This window comes from Branchiostoma floridae, chromosome 9 (assembly GCF_000003815.2).
Source record: "Branchiostoma floridae strain S238N-H82 chromosome 9, Bfl_VNyyK, whole genome shotgun sequence".
In the NCBI taxonomy this organism is placed as follows: domain Eukaryota; kingdom Metazoa; phylum Chordata; class Leptocardii; order Amphioxiformes; family Branchiostomatidae; genus Branchiostoma; species Branchiostoma floridae.
Window position 1 is genome coordinate 6,892,769 of NC_049987.1, and position 14,464 is coordinate 6,907,232.

General features: G+C 40.4%; 2 protein-coding genes across 5 annotated transcripts; one reads left to right on the forward strand and one right to left on the reverse strand.

Moving 5' to 3' along the window:
* Nucleotides 1-2,540: 2,540 nt before the first annotated feature.
* On the reverse strand, nt 2,541-9,245 carry LOC118422879 (radial spoke head protein 3 homolog). 3 transcript variants are annotated; one of them, XM_035830712.1, is made up of 9 exons: nt 8,937-9,244; nt 7,989-8,073; nt 7,075-7,362; nt 6,451-6,654; nt 5,799-5,961; nt 5,456-5,542; nt 4,800-4,966; nt 4,224-4,265; nt 2,541-3,675 (listed from the first exon to the last, which is right to left on the reverse strand). In XM_035830712.1, the coding sequence occupies exons 1-8, from the start codon at nt 9,050-9,052 to the stop codon at nt 4,233-4,235; spliced, it is 1,143 nt and encodes a 380-aa protein (XP_035686605.1). In that variant the 5' UTR covers nt 9,053-9,244; the 3' UTR covers nt 2,541-3,675; nt 4,224-4,232. The 3 variants fall into 3 exon arrangements, with proteins under 3 accessions (XP_035686605.1, XP_035686603.1, XP_035686604.1); XM_035830710.1 differs by lacking the exon at nt 4,224-4,265 and having other exon boundaries at nt 8,937-9,245; XM_035830711.1 differs by lacking the exon at nt 2,541-3,675 and having other exon boundaries at nt 3,785-4,265.
* A 343-nt stretch (nt 9,246-9,588) lies between these two features.
* LOC118422890 (adrenodoxin-like) lies at nt 9,589-14,338 on the forward strand. 2 transcript variants are annotated; one of them, XM_035830737.1, is made up of 4 exons: nt 9,589-9,906; nt 11,356-11,468; nt 11,990-12,119; nt 12,805-14,338. In XM_035830737.1, exons 1-4 carry the CDS (start codon nt 9,737-9,739, stop codon nt 12,896-12,898), a joined length of 507 nt encoding a protein of 168 aa, XP_035686630.1. In that variant the 5' UTR covers nt 9,589-9,736; the 3' UTR covers nt 12,899-14,338. The 2 variants fall into 2 exon arrangements, with proteins under 2 accessions (XP_035686630.1, XP_035686631.1); XM_035830738.1 differs by lacking the exon at nt 11,356-11,468 and adding an exon at nt 10,869-10,978 and having other exon boundaries at nt 9,661-9,906.
* Nucleotides 14,339-14,464: the final 126 nt, after the last annotated feature.

A 14,464-nucleotide genomic window follows, 5' to 3' on the forward strand; every position in this document is an offset into this window, starting at 1 on the left:
TCATACTTGTCCACAAAAGAGAACACTTATATAACGTGTTATTTCTGTACCTGAATCGGAGGCACCGTTCATGATAGCATGTAAACTACAGATATCATAATGTACGATGACTGGCAGTGCAAAATGTCATTATAGATGCGACAAAGACGCGACAAGTCCTGCATCAAGGGACATGCGCACGAACCTGGCGGTCCTCTTAATGAGATTATGCTGACTGTGTCGTAAATACGTTATCATGAGCCGTCTTTTAATACATATATCGCAGTATCTCGTGCGTTTGTGTTCTGCAGTGATTTGATTAAATGTTTGACATGCACTTGACAATGATAAAAACTGTTGAAATGAAATCAAGCCCACGTAGATTCTGTGCGCATGCTCGAATTGAGCGTAGGTGGATAGAAGAATGGACTAATGATCGAGTGTTTGTGCCGTTGTCATGGAAACGAAAACCAAGTTCATGTCTAACTTCGTTACAAGACGTATGGCTGCAAATTTGTGCAAAGTTTACAAAGCAACACGTAGTATTCTTGTAACGAATTTAAAACTACCGAATGTGTCTGTAACGTAAAAGTAAGCAACGTATCATGATAGTGAAAGTTACTAACGTAACAGTTACACATTAAAATGAAAGTTTTTAAAGTGAAAGTCACGATTAAAGTAAAAGTTGCTGACGTATAAATGGAAAAGTAACGTGTAAAAGTGAAAGTTACTAACGAATGATGAAAAGTAAAAGTTAGTCAAGTACAGAAGTAAAAGTTAGTAATATATAAAAGTACAAGTAAGAGCCTGGGAAAACCCTTGGCAGCTGACATTGACAAATGTATGTCCCGCTGTCGGCCGGGAAAATGACCACTTTCCAACCAGGTGAAGCCTTTGTTCCCGGTTATTAGCGGCGGTCTATAAGAAGCGAGTTTACAGCAATCGGGCCCCATCAATGCCCCATCCCCGCCCACAAGCACTTCATTAATTTGTCGTTTGCAGCCGGAAAATTCATCAAACCCAGATTAAATCCAGCCACCCGATTACATCCCGCCGCCATTGTTTAGCCGTAAACGTGGCGTGTTTGTAGTGTGAGATAGAAGCGTCGGCAGGGCGGTACGGGTGAGCGCACTGAAAACACGGCCACTAGAGAGGCGCACACACAACAGGCAGCTCAGACCCGCGCTTCAAAAGGGCTTTTGTGTGGGACACTCGCTGCTACCACGCTTCGCACATGGACCGGTAGGAAAAATTCTCACCGCTCCATAGAGTCGTGTACAATAATCAAATATTGGCGGTTCGGCTGGTTCTGTGTTTTCCATGATGATCCTTATTTACTCCCACCGCAAAACGCTCAGCTATAAGCCGCTTGCAGAGGATCATGACGAACAGATAGAGATGACACAGGGAAAGAGGATTTCACAAAGACTAAATCTCCAGCCAAAGCGATTCAGTAATGACTAATTACAAAGATATACATACATATGTAATGAATAAATACAGGAAAACGCGTGCTCCCATGCACCGTAAGATGATTTTGCGGTAGGATTTTCAGCTGTGACGTCAAAGAACAGGTCGATGACGAGATAAATTTGCTCTGCGGCCCGAGACATCCGGACCTTGTGTGGCACATCCTAAAAAGAAGAATATCCTTTTTTGTCGAAAAAAACAAATCGTACGTACAATGAGGCACTCATAATATATATCAGCAGGATTGACCAAGTTTTGCTCGTTGAGTGTATCTGGAAACGGGTGTTTTTGTTCCCACACATTAGGCCTGACGTTTTCTCTCATGATTTGATTGTAGATGCATAATGTATGTGGTTAAATATGTATCCTGTACTGCGCTCGGGGGGAGGTATTTGTGCATGTACTACACGCAGGGGGGAGGTATTTGTGTCCGACATTATGTCCGAGCTGATGATACCAGTACTGAGTGGTGGCGTGCTGGGCAGAGGTACCCGAACAGCTGGGAGACGCACGGAGAAATAACAGCCCGGACCGCGGGAACTACAGCTCTGACCTCACGGCACAGGGGCATGAGAACGTCTCATGGAAAAAACTCTGCTTACAGACTATCAAAGAAGTTGGTACGACCGGAAATATTACGTACGAATCCATCACGTCACTAAACTGAAAATTACTTCCTCAGTTTTTCTGCGATGGGATCGATGTAAAGCCGGATATAACTATATTAGCTGGTCTGACTGTGGTCTGTGTGGACACTTTACCTAGCGACCTCCATCAGAACTACAACCTGTAAAGTGTCCAATATTTCATGCACAGTCAGAAACGCGAACACACACAAACATATATTCAATCTCACCAAGATACACGCAAACACACACACACACACATACACGTACATTAATGCTAGTGTGTTATGCCGAAGTGCGATTATACCGACTATATAGATAGATATGTTGCACACAATATACATGTACACTTATTTTCTCTCTCATACAAACTGTGCACACTTGCAAATACATACACGAACACATTCATACCAAAAACAATATTTTGCTCCCTTTGGATGAAGTAACAACAAAGTTAACATAGTCTTCAAAGTTTATAAATCTTTAATTCTGTGCAACTGACAACATATCTTCTATATAACATGTGAGACTTTTATAGAATTCCTTACATACAAGTATTACATGTATACACACATTGGTACATGTTAGACACATGTATATATAGCCCCACAACTATTTACATTGTGGAATGCAGCAAATATAAGAGCATTTCGTTCAGAGGTTCATATCTATAAAATGAGCCTTTACAGCTGTTGATGTTCCACCAATATACATGTGTAACAAAATATAAAACTACAGGGGATGACAATCAATACAATTGTCACAACTGTATATTCTTTAATAATAGCTCTGTTATTTATTGTCATGTTTTGAATCAACCTAAAACACATGAATTGTGTCAGAAACTTATTGTGTATGATTTGCAAATTGCAAAAAAAAGACTATTTAAACCATCTCAAATACAGAAATATTGGAGCTGGAATGTACTGACTACACAACTCTTCCTGCCATAGCAACAGTAGTTACTATGGCAACAAGTAAACATTGGTCGCTGGGAAACAGCAAATGGTTACAATAGGCACATGACAGCCAGTGTTACAGCTATTCCTTTTGTTTTAGAATTATTCATAATATCACATACAAATTTAAACATTTCCATCTGAAACAACAATTCAGTGCATACAATATACACATATAGGACCTTGGGTGTATCTATTAACATTAGTGTTAGGGGTTTTCCTGACTATCCCAGATTCTGGCACAAAGTGTCCTTGTAGAAGTGTGGAAAGAATTCTTGTTTCCCTGTAGAATTCTGATGATGACAGCTGTCTGTTGGTTGTATTGCAGATAGTGTGTTTCCTCTGTGCTGCCTTATCAGCTCATTTTCATCAAACAGGTGTTTGTCATCTTTCAGGCAGTTTTATGGCAACGTAAATTTCTACACTTCACTCACATGTGGAGGTGGGATGTTTGGATATAGTCTCTCCATACTTAACACAGAAACCACGGTTTGAGAATATTGATTTATCTATGCCTCCCCAGGGGCATCGTCACCCCCCTCTTCGGCTGGCTCCCCTTCGTCTTCACCCCCCTCTGGCTCCTCTGCCTGTTCTCCCTCCCCCTCCCCTTCTGTAGCAGGGGCTTCTTCTGCAGAGGGCACCTAGAAATAAGCAAAAACAAAACTTAGAGACAATAAACAAAAGTAAGATCAACAACTAGTGGTACATTAAACATTTGCTGATAGAAATTGAAACCTTTTATATCTAACGTCATAGGCTTTGTTTGAAATTGAACTCCAAAAAAGTTTCAAAATATGACAAAAATGCACAGGTTCAAACAAATGTTTGCAGAATTGCAAACAATTTCTTTAATCTGTTGATTGTCAGTGTAATAACATGATAGAATTAGAAATGAATAAAAAATGTTATTAGAAAATGGAAAAATTGCATGGTACCAGCTGATTTCAATCTGGTTTAAGTATGCACAATAACAAAGCATTCACTTTAAACATGTGATAAAATTGATAAAATGATTTTTGCTTTAGTGTTAGGGTGAAATGAATTTCTACAACAACATGCTTTGACTGAACATGCAAAGACATGCTTTCTTAATCAAACTGTGCAGGTTGAACCATGCATGTTAAACATGGGTGAGTCCGCCACCGTGACAAACTTAATATTTAGAACCAAAATATGGGAGGTGAAGTACCCAGCAAAATCAATAGGGGGAGCCGATGTACCCTGCAGCCGCCTGGGGGGATACATTTCACAAACCAAGCCATGAGCACAGTGCAATGCAGGGAGAAATGCAAAATTAAGGTCAAGTGGGATTTTTAAAGCAGGAGATCTTGCAGCAAAATAGATTTTTAAGAAAGAAAGTTTCTGCAATTAAAAAAGATAAGTTGCTTGGAAATGCAAAGCTTAACATTTTGTGACATTGCTGCAAAAGCAGGAGTTGCAGCATAAGTGTGTTTGCAGATAGAACTTCAATCTAGCAGAGCAAAGCAAACTTTCCCAGACATACACCATAGATAAGCCCCATCTTTAGTTTAAGTTTTGAATTTCCCATCGTCCTTAAAATCTCTTCCATACCTTATGCAAAAATATAAAGGCAGTAGAATTGTTCAAGTTGCAAGTTATTACAAAACTAATATTTGGTGATTTAAGATTTCTCAGTTAACACTGACACTTTTGAAAATATTTTGCTCCTTTTTTCTTAAAACAGCACAGCCGCCTGTAGCTATAATATTAGAGTGCATAAATCATTCCGAGTTTAGCTCCGTACCTCTGCTGGCGTCTCCTCTGGTGGTGGAGCAGCCTCTGCGATGAATGAAGGAGCTTCCATTTCCAAGGGTTTTGCGACGGGCGCCGCGCCACCTGACATCTCCTGGATGGAGCGCTGCAAGGCCTCGAACGACTCCATTCTCTGGGCGACAACCTCACGGATCAGAACTGTAACAACATAACAACAACACTTTCACCACGAGATCTCAGTGTCACTGACATTCATTCTTGGTAACCAAACAACAAAAAGAAACTACATGCATGCATCATTATCCATGAACAGCTTCAAGCATCCATCTTGACTATATGCCAGTATTCTTAAATTGGTTCTGCATAGAATGTGTGAGGAGTGACAGTAATAACACAGTTTCAGCTTGCAGAACATGTATACACACGTACTATACACAGTAAAACAATATCACACGTATACACAGTAAAACAATATCACACGTATACACAGTAAAACAATATCACACATACATACAGTAACATTACCACACATATACACAGTTAAACAATACCACACATACATACAGTAACATTACCACACATATACACAGTAACATTATCACATATATACACAGTAACATTACCACACGTACGTATGGTAACATTACCACACGTATACACAGTAACATAAGAAGTAAAACTCCTTACCGTCCACCATAGTCCTGCCAAGCACAGACTTGTCGATGGCCTTCTCTACTGTCTCCATCAACCAAGGCATGAAACCTGACTCAACGTCTGCAACAAAAGACAGAAATTTTAAAAATCATCACTTTGTCTTGTCCTGTCCATGGTACTGAAGTTATATCACATGGCATCCCATAGTTTTTCATTGACCATTTGAACTGTTTTGACTTCCATAATTAGTTTATTGTAAGTCTACTGATTATAGGAAGGTTTTAATCTCTAATGCCCTGTCCATGGTACTGAAGCTATATCCCAAATACACAATGTCAAGCTTATCAAGAAAAGACGACTGTAATACTGCACGTACCTCTCTCAACAGGGTCGAAGAAGTAGCCGTTATCCGCGAGTGTTCCGAAGACAGAGGGGATGAGGTCGGCCAGGTAACTCTGTGCGAAGGCGCGGGCTGCAATCTTCTCTGCGGTCTCCTTCTCCTTCCGCAAAACTTCCCGCTGCTGCTTCATACGCCGCTCCTGTGGATGTCAGCAGTACAGTCAGAATCACATACAAGCAGTTTCCAGACAAACGTTTATCAAATCTTGTTTTGTGTTATGCAAAAGAGTGTCTTTAAGGTAAAGATTAGCTAGCTTGTTGTCAGGACTTTTCTTTAATTTTTCTGACACCTTGGCTGCAAAGCTGCAGTGTCTTTGATTAAGCCTTAAGATATGTTGTTAGAATGCATAAATGCTGACACAAATGAGTGAACAAATGAAGGCATAAATGAATGGATTTTCTATTGCCAGAGATCCCCAACTTATTTGCAACAAGCAAATGAAGGAGTGAATGAATGACTAAACGAGTGCTCTATTGACAGGGCTCCCCTTCTCACAATGAGCAAATGAAGGAGTGAATGAATGAATGACTAAACGAGTGCTCTATTGCCGTAACGCCCACCTTCTCCTTGCAATGAGAGAATGAATGAGTGAATGACTGAACGAGTGCTCTATTCCTGTAACGCCCACCTTCTCCTCGCGATGCCGTCTCTCCTGCTCCTCCAGCCGTTGTGTCTCCACCAGCTCAGCGTTCCGCAGCTCCTCGAACTCCCGCTGCTGGGCGCGCAGGTTAGCCAGCTCCTCCTCCTCCATCACCTCCAGTAGAGCCTGCTCGATAGTCTTACCTACCAGCACCTCCAGGATAGGCTTCACTTCTATGTCAAAGTCAAACAGCTGGAAAAATAAACAAACATAACTCATTAGACAGAAAGACACTGGATGATTGTCTGAAATGTCTGGCCGTTTCCAAAATCATATCCAGTTGCTTGAGTAACTGGTTCTTGGCATAAAACTTATTTCACACTGTACAAACGACTCAGATTTGACTTTCTGCATGGGAAATTTCAACAAAATTTAACAATGTGTTCCTTGACCAGAAATCATATGAATAAGTTTACCAATACGTACAAAACTGCAAGGGTGAAAAAGATACAATTGGATCAAGGAAATTAGGACATAGGGTATGCAGTGTTACTGACTCTGCCTCATTTTTAAAGTGGTGGTATGATAAATTGTATTGCAAAACCTGTTGTGTTACTTACATCTCCTACTGTTTTACTATATTATACAAAGTTATTGTTGTGTTGTACTTACATCTCCTTCATATATCTGAGTGGCGACATCCTTGCCAGTTTTAGCAGGAATGAAGAGTGGGGAGGGGGGTCTGTCCAGAAAAGTGTCTGTCTGCGTCTCCACGTCTGCCTCCTCCACGCGGTCTGTCAGCTCCTCCAGGTACAGTTCCGTCTGCACGTCGATGTGTTTACGGCCCTCCACCGCCTCCGGGGAGCGCGGTCGCAGCTGCTCCTTTGCTCGCTTCCGTGCGATGGCTCTTCTCCGGGCCTCCTGCTGGCGCTGGATCTCAATGGGGTCTGGCTGGGCAGTCTGGTGGGGACAAACAGGTGTCAGGGAAATACTGTCATGTTTGTCTGTTTGTGTATCATTTGTGTGTATGAGCATAGTAGAACTAGGTTCATTACACCTTTATGAAGGCAGCTGAAAGCAGCCAAAATATTTGTAATGGTCATGGTCATGTTCATTTACCAAAATGCTGAAACAACTGTTCATCAGATCTGATGCATATTTTCACATAAAAAAAGTCAAATGATAATGCAAATATTGAGAGTCACTTATAAGTTACATCAAAAACACTGAGCCAAATGTCAGTAATAATGTCCCTTTCACTGTTGGATCTCTAACTAACTGTAACTCTAAGATGACACAACCACTTACAGGAATCTTTCATTGTCCTGCATAGAACATCTTTCAAGTTCCATTTCAAACTTTTTGTCAATTAATAATGTATTTGCATGAAGTAGACATTGAAATGCAGAAGCTTGCTCCCAGTCGATAGCCTTGGGCTCCAAAAACACTTAGTGACCTCGGTTAACAAGGGGAAATCCACTCAATGCATCATCAAAGATGAATGAAGTCAGCCTACATTGGATGTTCCCAGTGGATTACATGCTGCTGGAAGGGTGTATTGTGCATAAGTATTGCCTCGTACTTACGGCTGGAAGGGTGTGTTGTGCATACGTATTGCCTCGGACGATTCTTCTGTCGTACATAATGTTGCCGTAGAGCGCTGCAGAGTCCCTGGGAAACAAATATTCAGTACATTACGGTGACATTCATCTGAAATGAATAGGTGAATACTTTTTTGCTAAACTGAGTAAATATCCTTTCGTGGGCAACCACTGGTTAACTCATTGACACTCCATTATAAATTGACATGGGACAGTTTTCTGAACCTTTTCTAAACTGTTTTTATATTAATAAAGTTATCATAAAGGAAAAAAGGACTTAGATATGATGATTCCAATTATGCATAATAAGATTCCAATGCTCTGTGTGAGTACTGCATGATTGTTATCTTAATTAAGAAAATTCTAATTTTTAAGTCTTCCGACCTGTTCTCTCACGGATGTTGTTAAGGTGTCAAATGTAACTTCATGTACCTGAGTAACATTTTGATTCCTGAATAACAAAAATCTACATGTTTTACTATACTATCATAGTGGCCAGTGGTCACATCGTTCTTTTTTTTAAAATGTTTGAACACATTTCATCAGCATATGATAAAGAACAGGAAAGGTTGACAGATATAAGCACTTGTTGAATACACACACACACGTGAATATATTTTCAAAATAAATATAAGCTACAACCGCAGCTCAATGTCTGGCATTTCTTTACAATCTTTTTTCAGGAAATCATTCATCATTCTTTCCAGCTTTTTCCTGTGGATGTGGAGTCGAGAATAGTGTAAATCTGTGCATCTCACAAACTCATTTCCAAACGACACACCTCCATAGAACATGGAACTATGGAAACGGGTTTGAAATCATAGAAACGGGTTTGAAGCAAGTGTGATAGCACAGAAAACACACAACCAGATAAAATTCTGAGTAAAAAATACGGGATGATTGTGGTGAAAATGTACAACTTGGCAGACTTACTGTCCCTGTCCGGCATCCCTGTACTTTTTCCGTTGTTGCACGGCCCGTGGTCGGGAGGAGAAGGTGTATGTTCCCCCGCCATGTTGCTCTTTCTGCTGCGGTAAAACCGTCGTCATTTCTGCGTTCTTACACTGTCAGTCCTTATAACGGAAGCTTCAAGATGTCTGGAGTTGATCCTTAGACGGGATATGTTGAAATCCGAGGAAAAGTCTGTGAAAATCTTGGCTTATTTCCCTGCTACGACTTGACGACCCTTTCACCCTGCACTCTGCGTGGAAACAACAGACGGAAACACAAGATGTTTAGAACGATCACTTGGGAGTGGAGGATGTATCCATACGCAGGTAGAGAGCAACAATCTTCAAATTTTTGCATTAAAATGTAGCTCAACAGTACAAATATGGATTCAAAGTCCTGATTATTTCTATAAAATACCTTAGAATCAGTAACGTTGATGATATTCGGTATTTTAGCTAACTATGTGGTACTATTTTTGGTGCGTAAGGATTTAAGTCTATGTGCTGAGGCGTAAATATTAGAAGCCGTCACCAAGGGCAACTAGGGATCGCATGACATCGCAATTTATCTCGCGAGACTTTACGGGATTTCACGTGGGCAAACTGACGTTTTAGTTAATAAAAACTTTTTATCATTTACAATAGTTCCTTATTGATAAAATATGTTATTTATGCTAAAGCTTCATAGCTTGATCAAAAAGTCTAAGAATAGATACATCGAGAAGTTAAATTCAGGTCAAAGGTGAGTATACCCGGCGAGGTCATCGACCTATAAGACACAAAATGGCGGCGTCAGTGCTGTTTCCAGCGAGTGCGAGACTTCTCTCCGGTCTGCGCCACTTCAGCAGAGTTTCCCGGGCCGCGACTACCTCCTTATGTCGTCCTCAGAACCACAGCTTATCGACAACAGCCAGACATTTCAGCCAACCGACGCCGCGGACCGAAAAAGCCAAGTAGGTCAACGTTCAGGCGACCGGTCGAATCGTGCAATATTTGTCTTGGGGAATAATTTCTAGCTAATGCCGCCTATAAAACTCTAACAATTTTGTTAACATAGGATATATCTAACCAAGGGTACTATTATCTACAATACCAGTGGTGCTATGAAATATTTGCTGTAGTAGTAAATAATAAGGATTTGAAAATTCCGATAGAAGTTGCTAACGCACATGTCATGTTGTGTAACGGATGGACACGTTCTGTTGTCACACCAGGAATAGTTTAGCCTGGGGATCGGCCTGGGTACCGTCCGATTTCTACCCTTTTAGGGCAGCGAGTGCAAGGAGCCCCGTCAGAAATCAGGTGGTACCCAGGCTAGGAATACTGGGTGTTGTGGTTGAATCATCAAGATACCTTTATAAGTTTATACCACATCCAGGAGAGAAGGCTTCAGCCTGTAGTGTCCTGATCTTCTTTCTTCATGTGTCATACTTTCGACACTCCCAGCACTTGTCTTAAGTCTAGCCTTAAACTGATTCACACTATCAGCATTGACAACTGAATCTAGATACAGAAGTGTGTTTGTTGCTTTTGTATAAACCTAATCCACATGGCTGTTAACACATTATTTACATGCACATTTTGTGATTCTAAATCAACAAGGTTTCCCTATGGAGGCTGGCCGCTGTATTTGAACTATAAGGAGGTTCATGGTTATAGCTGTGCATGCACACTTGCACAGCAAACTGCATTTTGGGTAGCCTCTTAGACATTTATATTTAAGTTTTAAGTAAATTACGTCTGGACATCAAGCATGGTCTATACGAGAACAATTACAAGTTAGAAGTATTCAACTTTACATATGATTATGAGCTACATTTGTGATGATGCATAATTTGCTGAACATGCATATATTATTGAAGCAGTCCCATGTAACATATGTATGCCCAATACCCCACCCTCACCACCTCTGCAGGGTTACAGTACACTACAACATGGAAGGCCAGACAGTCACAGTGCAGTCTAAGGAAGGAGAGAACCTGCTGGATATTGCAATAGAAAATGACTTGGATATAGACGGTTTTGGTAAGACACTAAGAGAATCTACACATGCAAGGAAGGGGGAGCCTGCCTTCAGGTTTCCACGTTGGAGGCTTTTTCAAAAGTCTTTTTTGCTTACATGGAAGTCCTGACTAGTCAGGATGGGAGTGAAATCTTGAAAAATTTTCCAAAGTTAGAAATTCCTTTTTTTTAGATTAAAAAGAAGCTAGTATTAGTAGTAACAATTAAAAAGTACAGGACCTAGTCCGACCTACGCTTACAGATGGCACAGCACCCCCTTCCTATCAAAGTGGTTTGTACAGCTACTATACTTGGGTGGCAGTGCATCCCACTACATATGGTCAATAGTAGATCAGACAGTAAGTTATGTAATTACTAACAATATTGAAATCACCCACTAGGGTGACGGTGAATTACGTCATGCGTGACGGCAGCACAGTGCCAGTCCGGACTAAGGTCGGAGAAAACCTCCTGGACATTGCCATAGAAAACGACTTGGACATTGATGGCTTTGGTAAGCCTTGTGCTGTGCGAAAAGGGCTATAATGCTTTGCCAGGCAAAATTCTTCTAACTGTCCAAGCTAACAGCTTACAGCAGGTTTGAATCCTTTTATTTATTTGTTCAGCTGTTTACAAACAGCCAGGGCTGCCCAACTAGCCGTAGGCTATTGTCAAGGGCTAACCCTGTACATTACAGGTTTGAATCCTTCTGCTCCTATTTTTATGGGATGGTTTTCATGACAAGTAGTGTTGCATTAGTAACCTATTCTTTAAAGTCTAAAGACTCTACATAACAATGGCAATACATGAATCACTGCTGATGCAAGTAATGATAGGCTCATTGGCAATGTATTAAACAGCTTTTTCTTGAAACTTTGAAATGTTTTAGCTACATCATAACACGTAAACAGATAGATTCAGTTGTGTGATGTGATGTTTGAGGTACTACATGTAGTATGTTTTGCCCACCTAGGTGGGTGTGAGGGGACGCTAGCCTGTGTGATGTGATGTTTGAGTTGTGTTTTGCCCATCCAGGTGCGTGTGAGGGGACGCTAGCCTGCTCCACTTGTCACCTGATCTTTGAGCAGCCCATCTACGACCAGCTGGAGGAGCCGACAGACGAGGAACTGGACATGTTGGACCTGGCCTTTGGACTAACAGACACGTATGTTTGTTTGTTTGTTTGCTTATTTGTTCATTTATTTGTGTGGAACAAGCTGGACTTGGCCTTGGGACTCACTGACATGTTTGTTTATTTATTTGTTCGTTCATTTGTGTTGGACTTGCTGGACTGGGCCTTCAGAGTTCAGACTCATCAACATGTATGTTTGTATGTTTGCTGGTTTGTTTATTTGTTTGTGTAGGACATGCTGAACCTTATTTGTTCATAGTTGCAGAGACAGTCTATGTACATGTACATGCACTGAAATTCTATGAATGTTGTTCATTTTATATGTTCACTGTAGATATGTGTTTATTTCCCTATGCAAATTACATTAAAAGATTTCACATTAATGCATAACCTAAAAAAAAAACTTGTACCCCAAATCAGTTTAACTTCAGGCCAGGTGGGAGCTGTTGTGTTTAGACTGTCACAGCGAACACAAGACGGCCTTGTGTGATCACTGTAAGGGGTCCTCCTATCAAGACAAAGGACGTTGGACATACTTGATGAGATAAAGTAGAGATACTGTACATATAGCATGGTCATGGGAAGGATACAAGATTAACATACCAGCATGGTATCAAGCTGTAGTATAGCTCTTCAGTCTCTTCTGTCCACTCTGTAAAATACAAGAGAGAGTACTTGTATAACACACTGTACCTTTAAATCTTGTGCCTCTCTGCAGTTCCCGTCTCGGCTGCCAGGTGTGTGTCACGAAGGCCTTGGATGGACTGACGGTCAAGGTGCCGGAAGGTGTTGCAGATGCCAGGGATGTGTAACATCTTCAAGAATGCAGCCTTCAGTTCTTGAAGGATGCAACCACAACTCTCAAGGATTCTTCTGTGGCATTATCACTCTCTGGCAATGACTATTCAGTAGTCTTACAAGAGATATACTCTAGGTGATTTTAGTTTTAAAAAGGTAAGCATCATAAGTACACATAGTGGTCCCTGTTTGTTAATGGCATATTGTGTGTTTATTGTTTCTATATGGTATAACTTTGTAGGATTATGACTATTTCCTGTAGCCTGGTAAAGGTGAAGGTACATGTGAACATTGTTCCATGGGGAGCTACAAGGTTCTTGCCTTTGCTCAGCACTTTGACCTTTTGGAGTCAAGTTAATGCCTGATAAACACAGAAAGAAACCTGCAGGATGTTGTATTTTAGTCAGTCCACTACTGGCAACGTACAAAGATTTTTTTGAGCAGATGGATATTTTTAGAATAGATTGTGAAAGTCATTTTTTGGTGAAAGATTAACTCAGTTATTTAGATAGAGGAAGATAATGAGGACACTAATATTGGAGATCAAATGTGAAATATGACGTTTTCAATACAATATGAATCAAGATGAGAATGTTTTTGCTTGACATTCTATGTAACAAGTGTCAAATCTTCATCAAGCTAACTGTTCTAGTTGTAAGAGGCCAGTAGTGTAACATTATCTTTCTGTGAATTTCCACAGGGAAGACAACAGGAATGAAATCAACAATTACAGTCAAAGAACTCAGAGTTCAGAATGTTCAATTGTACAAAAAAAATGTGCATACAATATTCCATGCCATTTTGTAGAAGTTCTACATAACACATGTACTAGCAGGATAGACCAATGAAATTCCACATAATGAAAATACATTGTAGGCTCTTTTTTTCTGTTTTTAATTTTACAGATGTCACAGAATGGGTAAAACATTCATTAAGCAGCTACTTACAATAATTACTTACGGCTACTTCCTGTCCAGTAGTGTTGGGTAACCTGTTAGTTTAAACCCCATCACGCCTTGCCTTTTCCCTATGTAGAGCATGTAGCTTTATAGTGCGTCATTGATCATTATTTGCAGTCTTCTTTGCCTTGTCCTTACTGACTTCTTGTAGCATTAGAAAACCATGTTGAAAACGGCATCAGCACTCTCCACTAAAAAAGCATGGATGCTCCAATATGTCTATTTTGAAGGATGCTATGTTGTCCATAGTTTAAGGTTTCATGCATGCAGTAGAGAAGTATTGAGATATGTTTAATTTCAACGTAATATTTTGGTTTTAAAAGTGTGGCGAAAAACAGTGTTTTGATGTAGGAGGCAGGACTAGGGTATATATATGATAGCTGTTTGGATATACCTGTATATTCTATATATATTTGACATGTGGTATGGACTATAGAATTTGATCGTTCAGTAATCAGTGATGAAATAAAACTGTCATATATTTACAAATACAAAGATGTGTCTTCATGTTTATGTAAGTGAGTGAGTTTATGCCAGTGATTTCAAGAACGTTCTGCAGTGCTGGCCTTGACTGAGAGAGGGCGCTCCTGCGCGGTACAAACGTACTACTGCAAACAATGG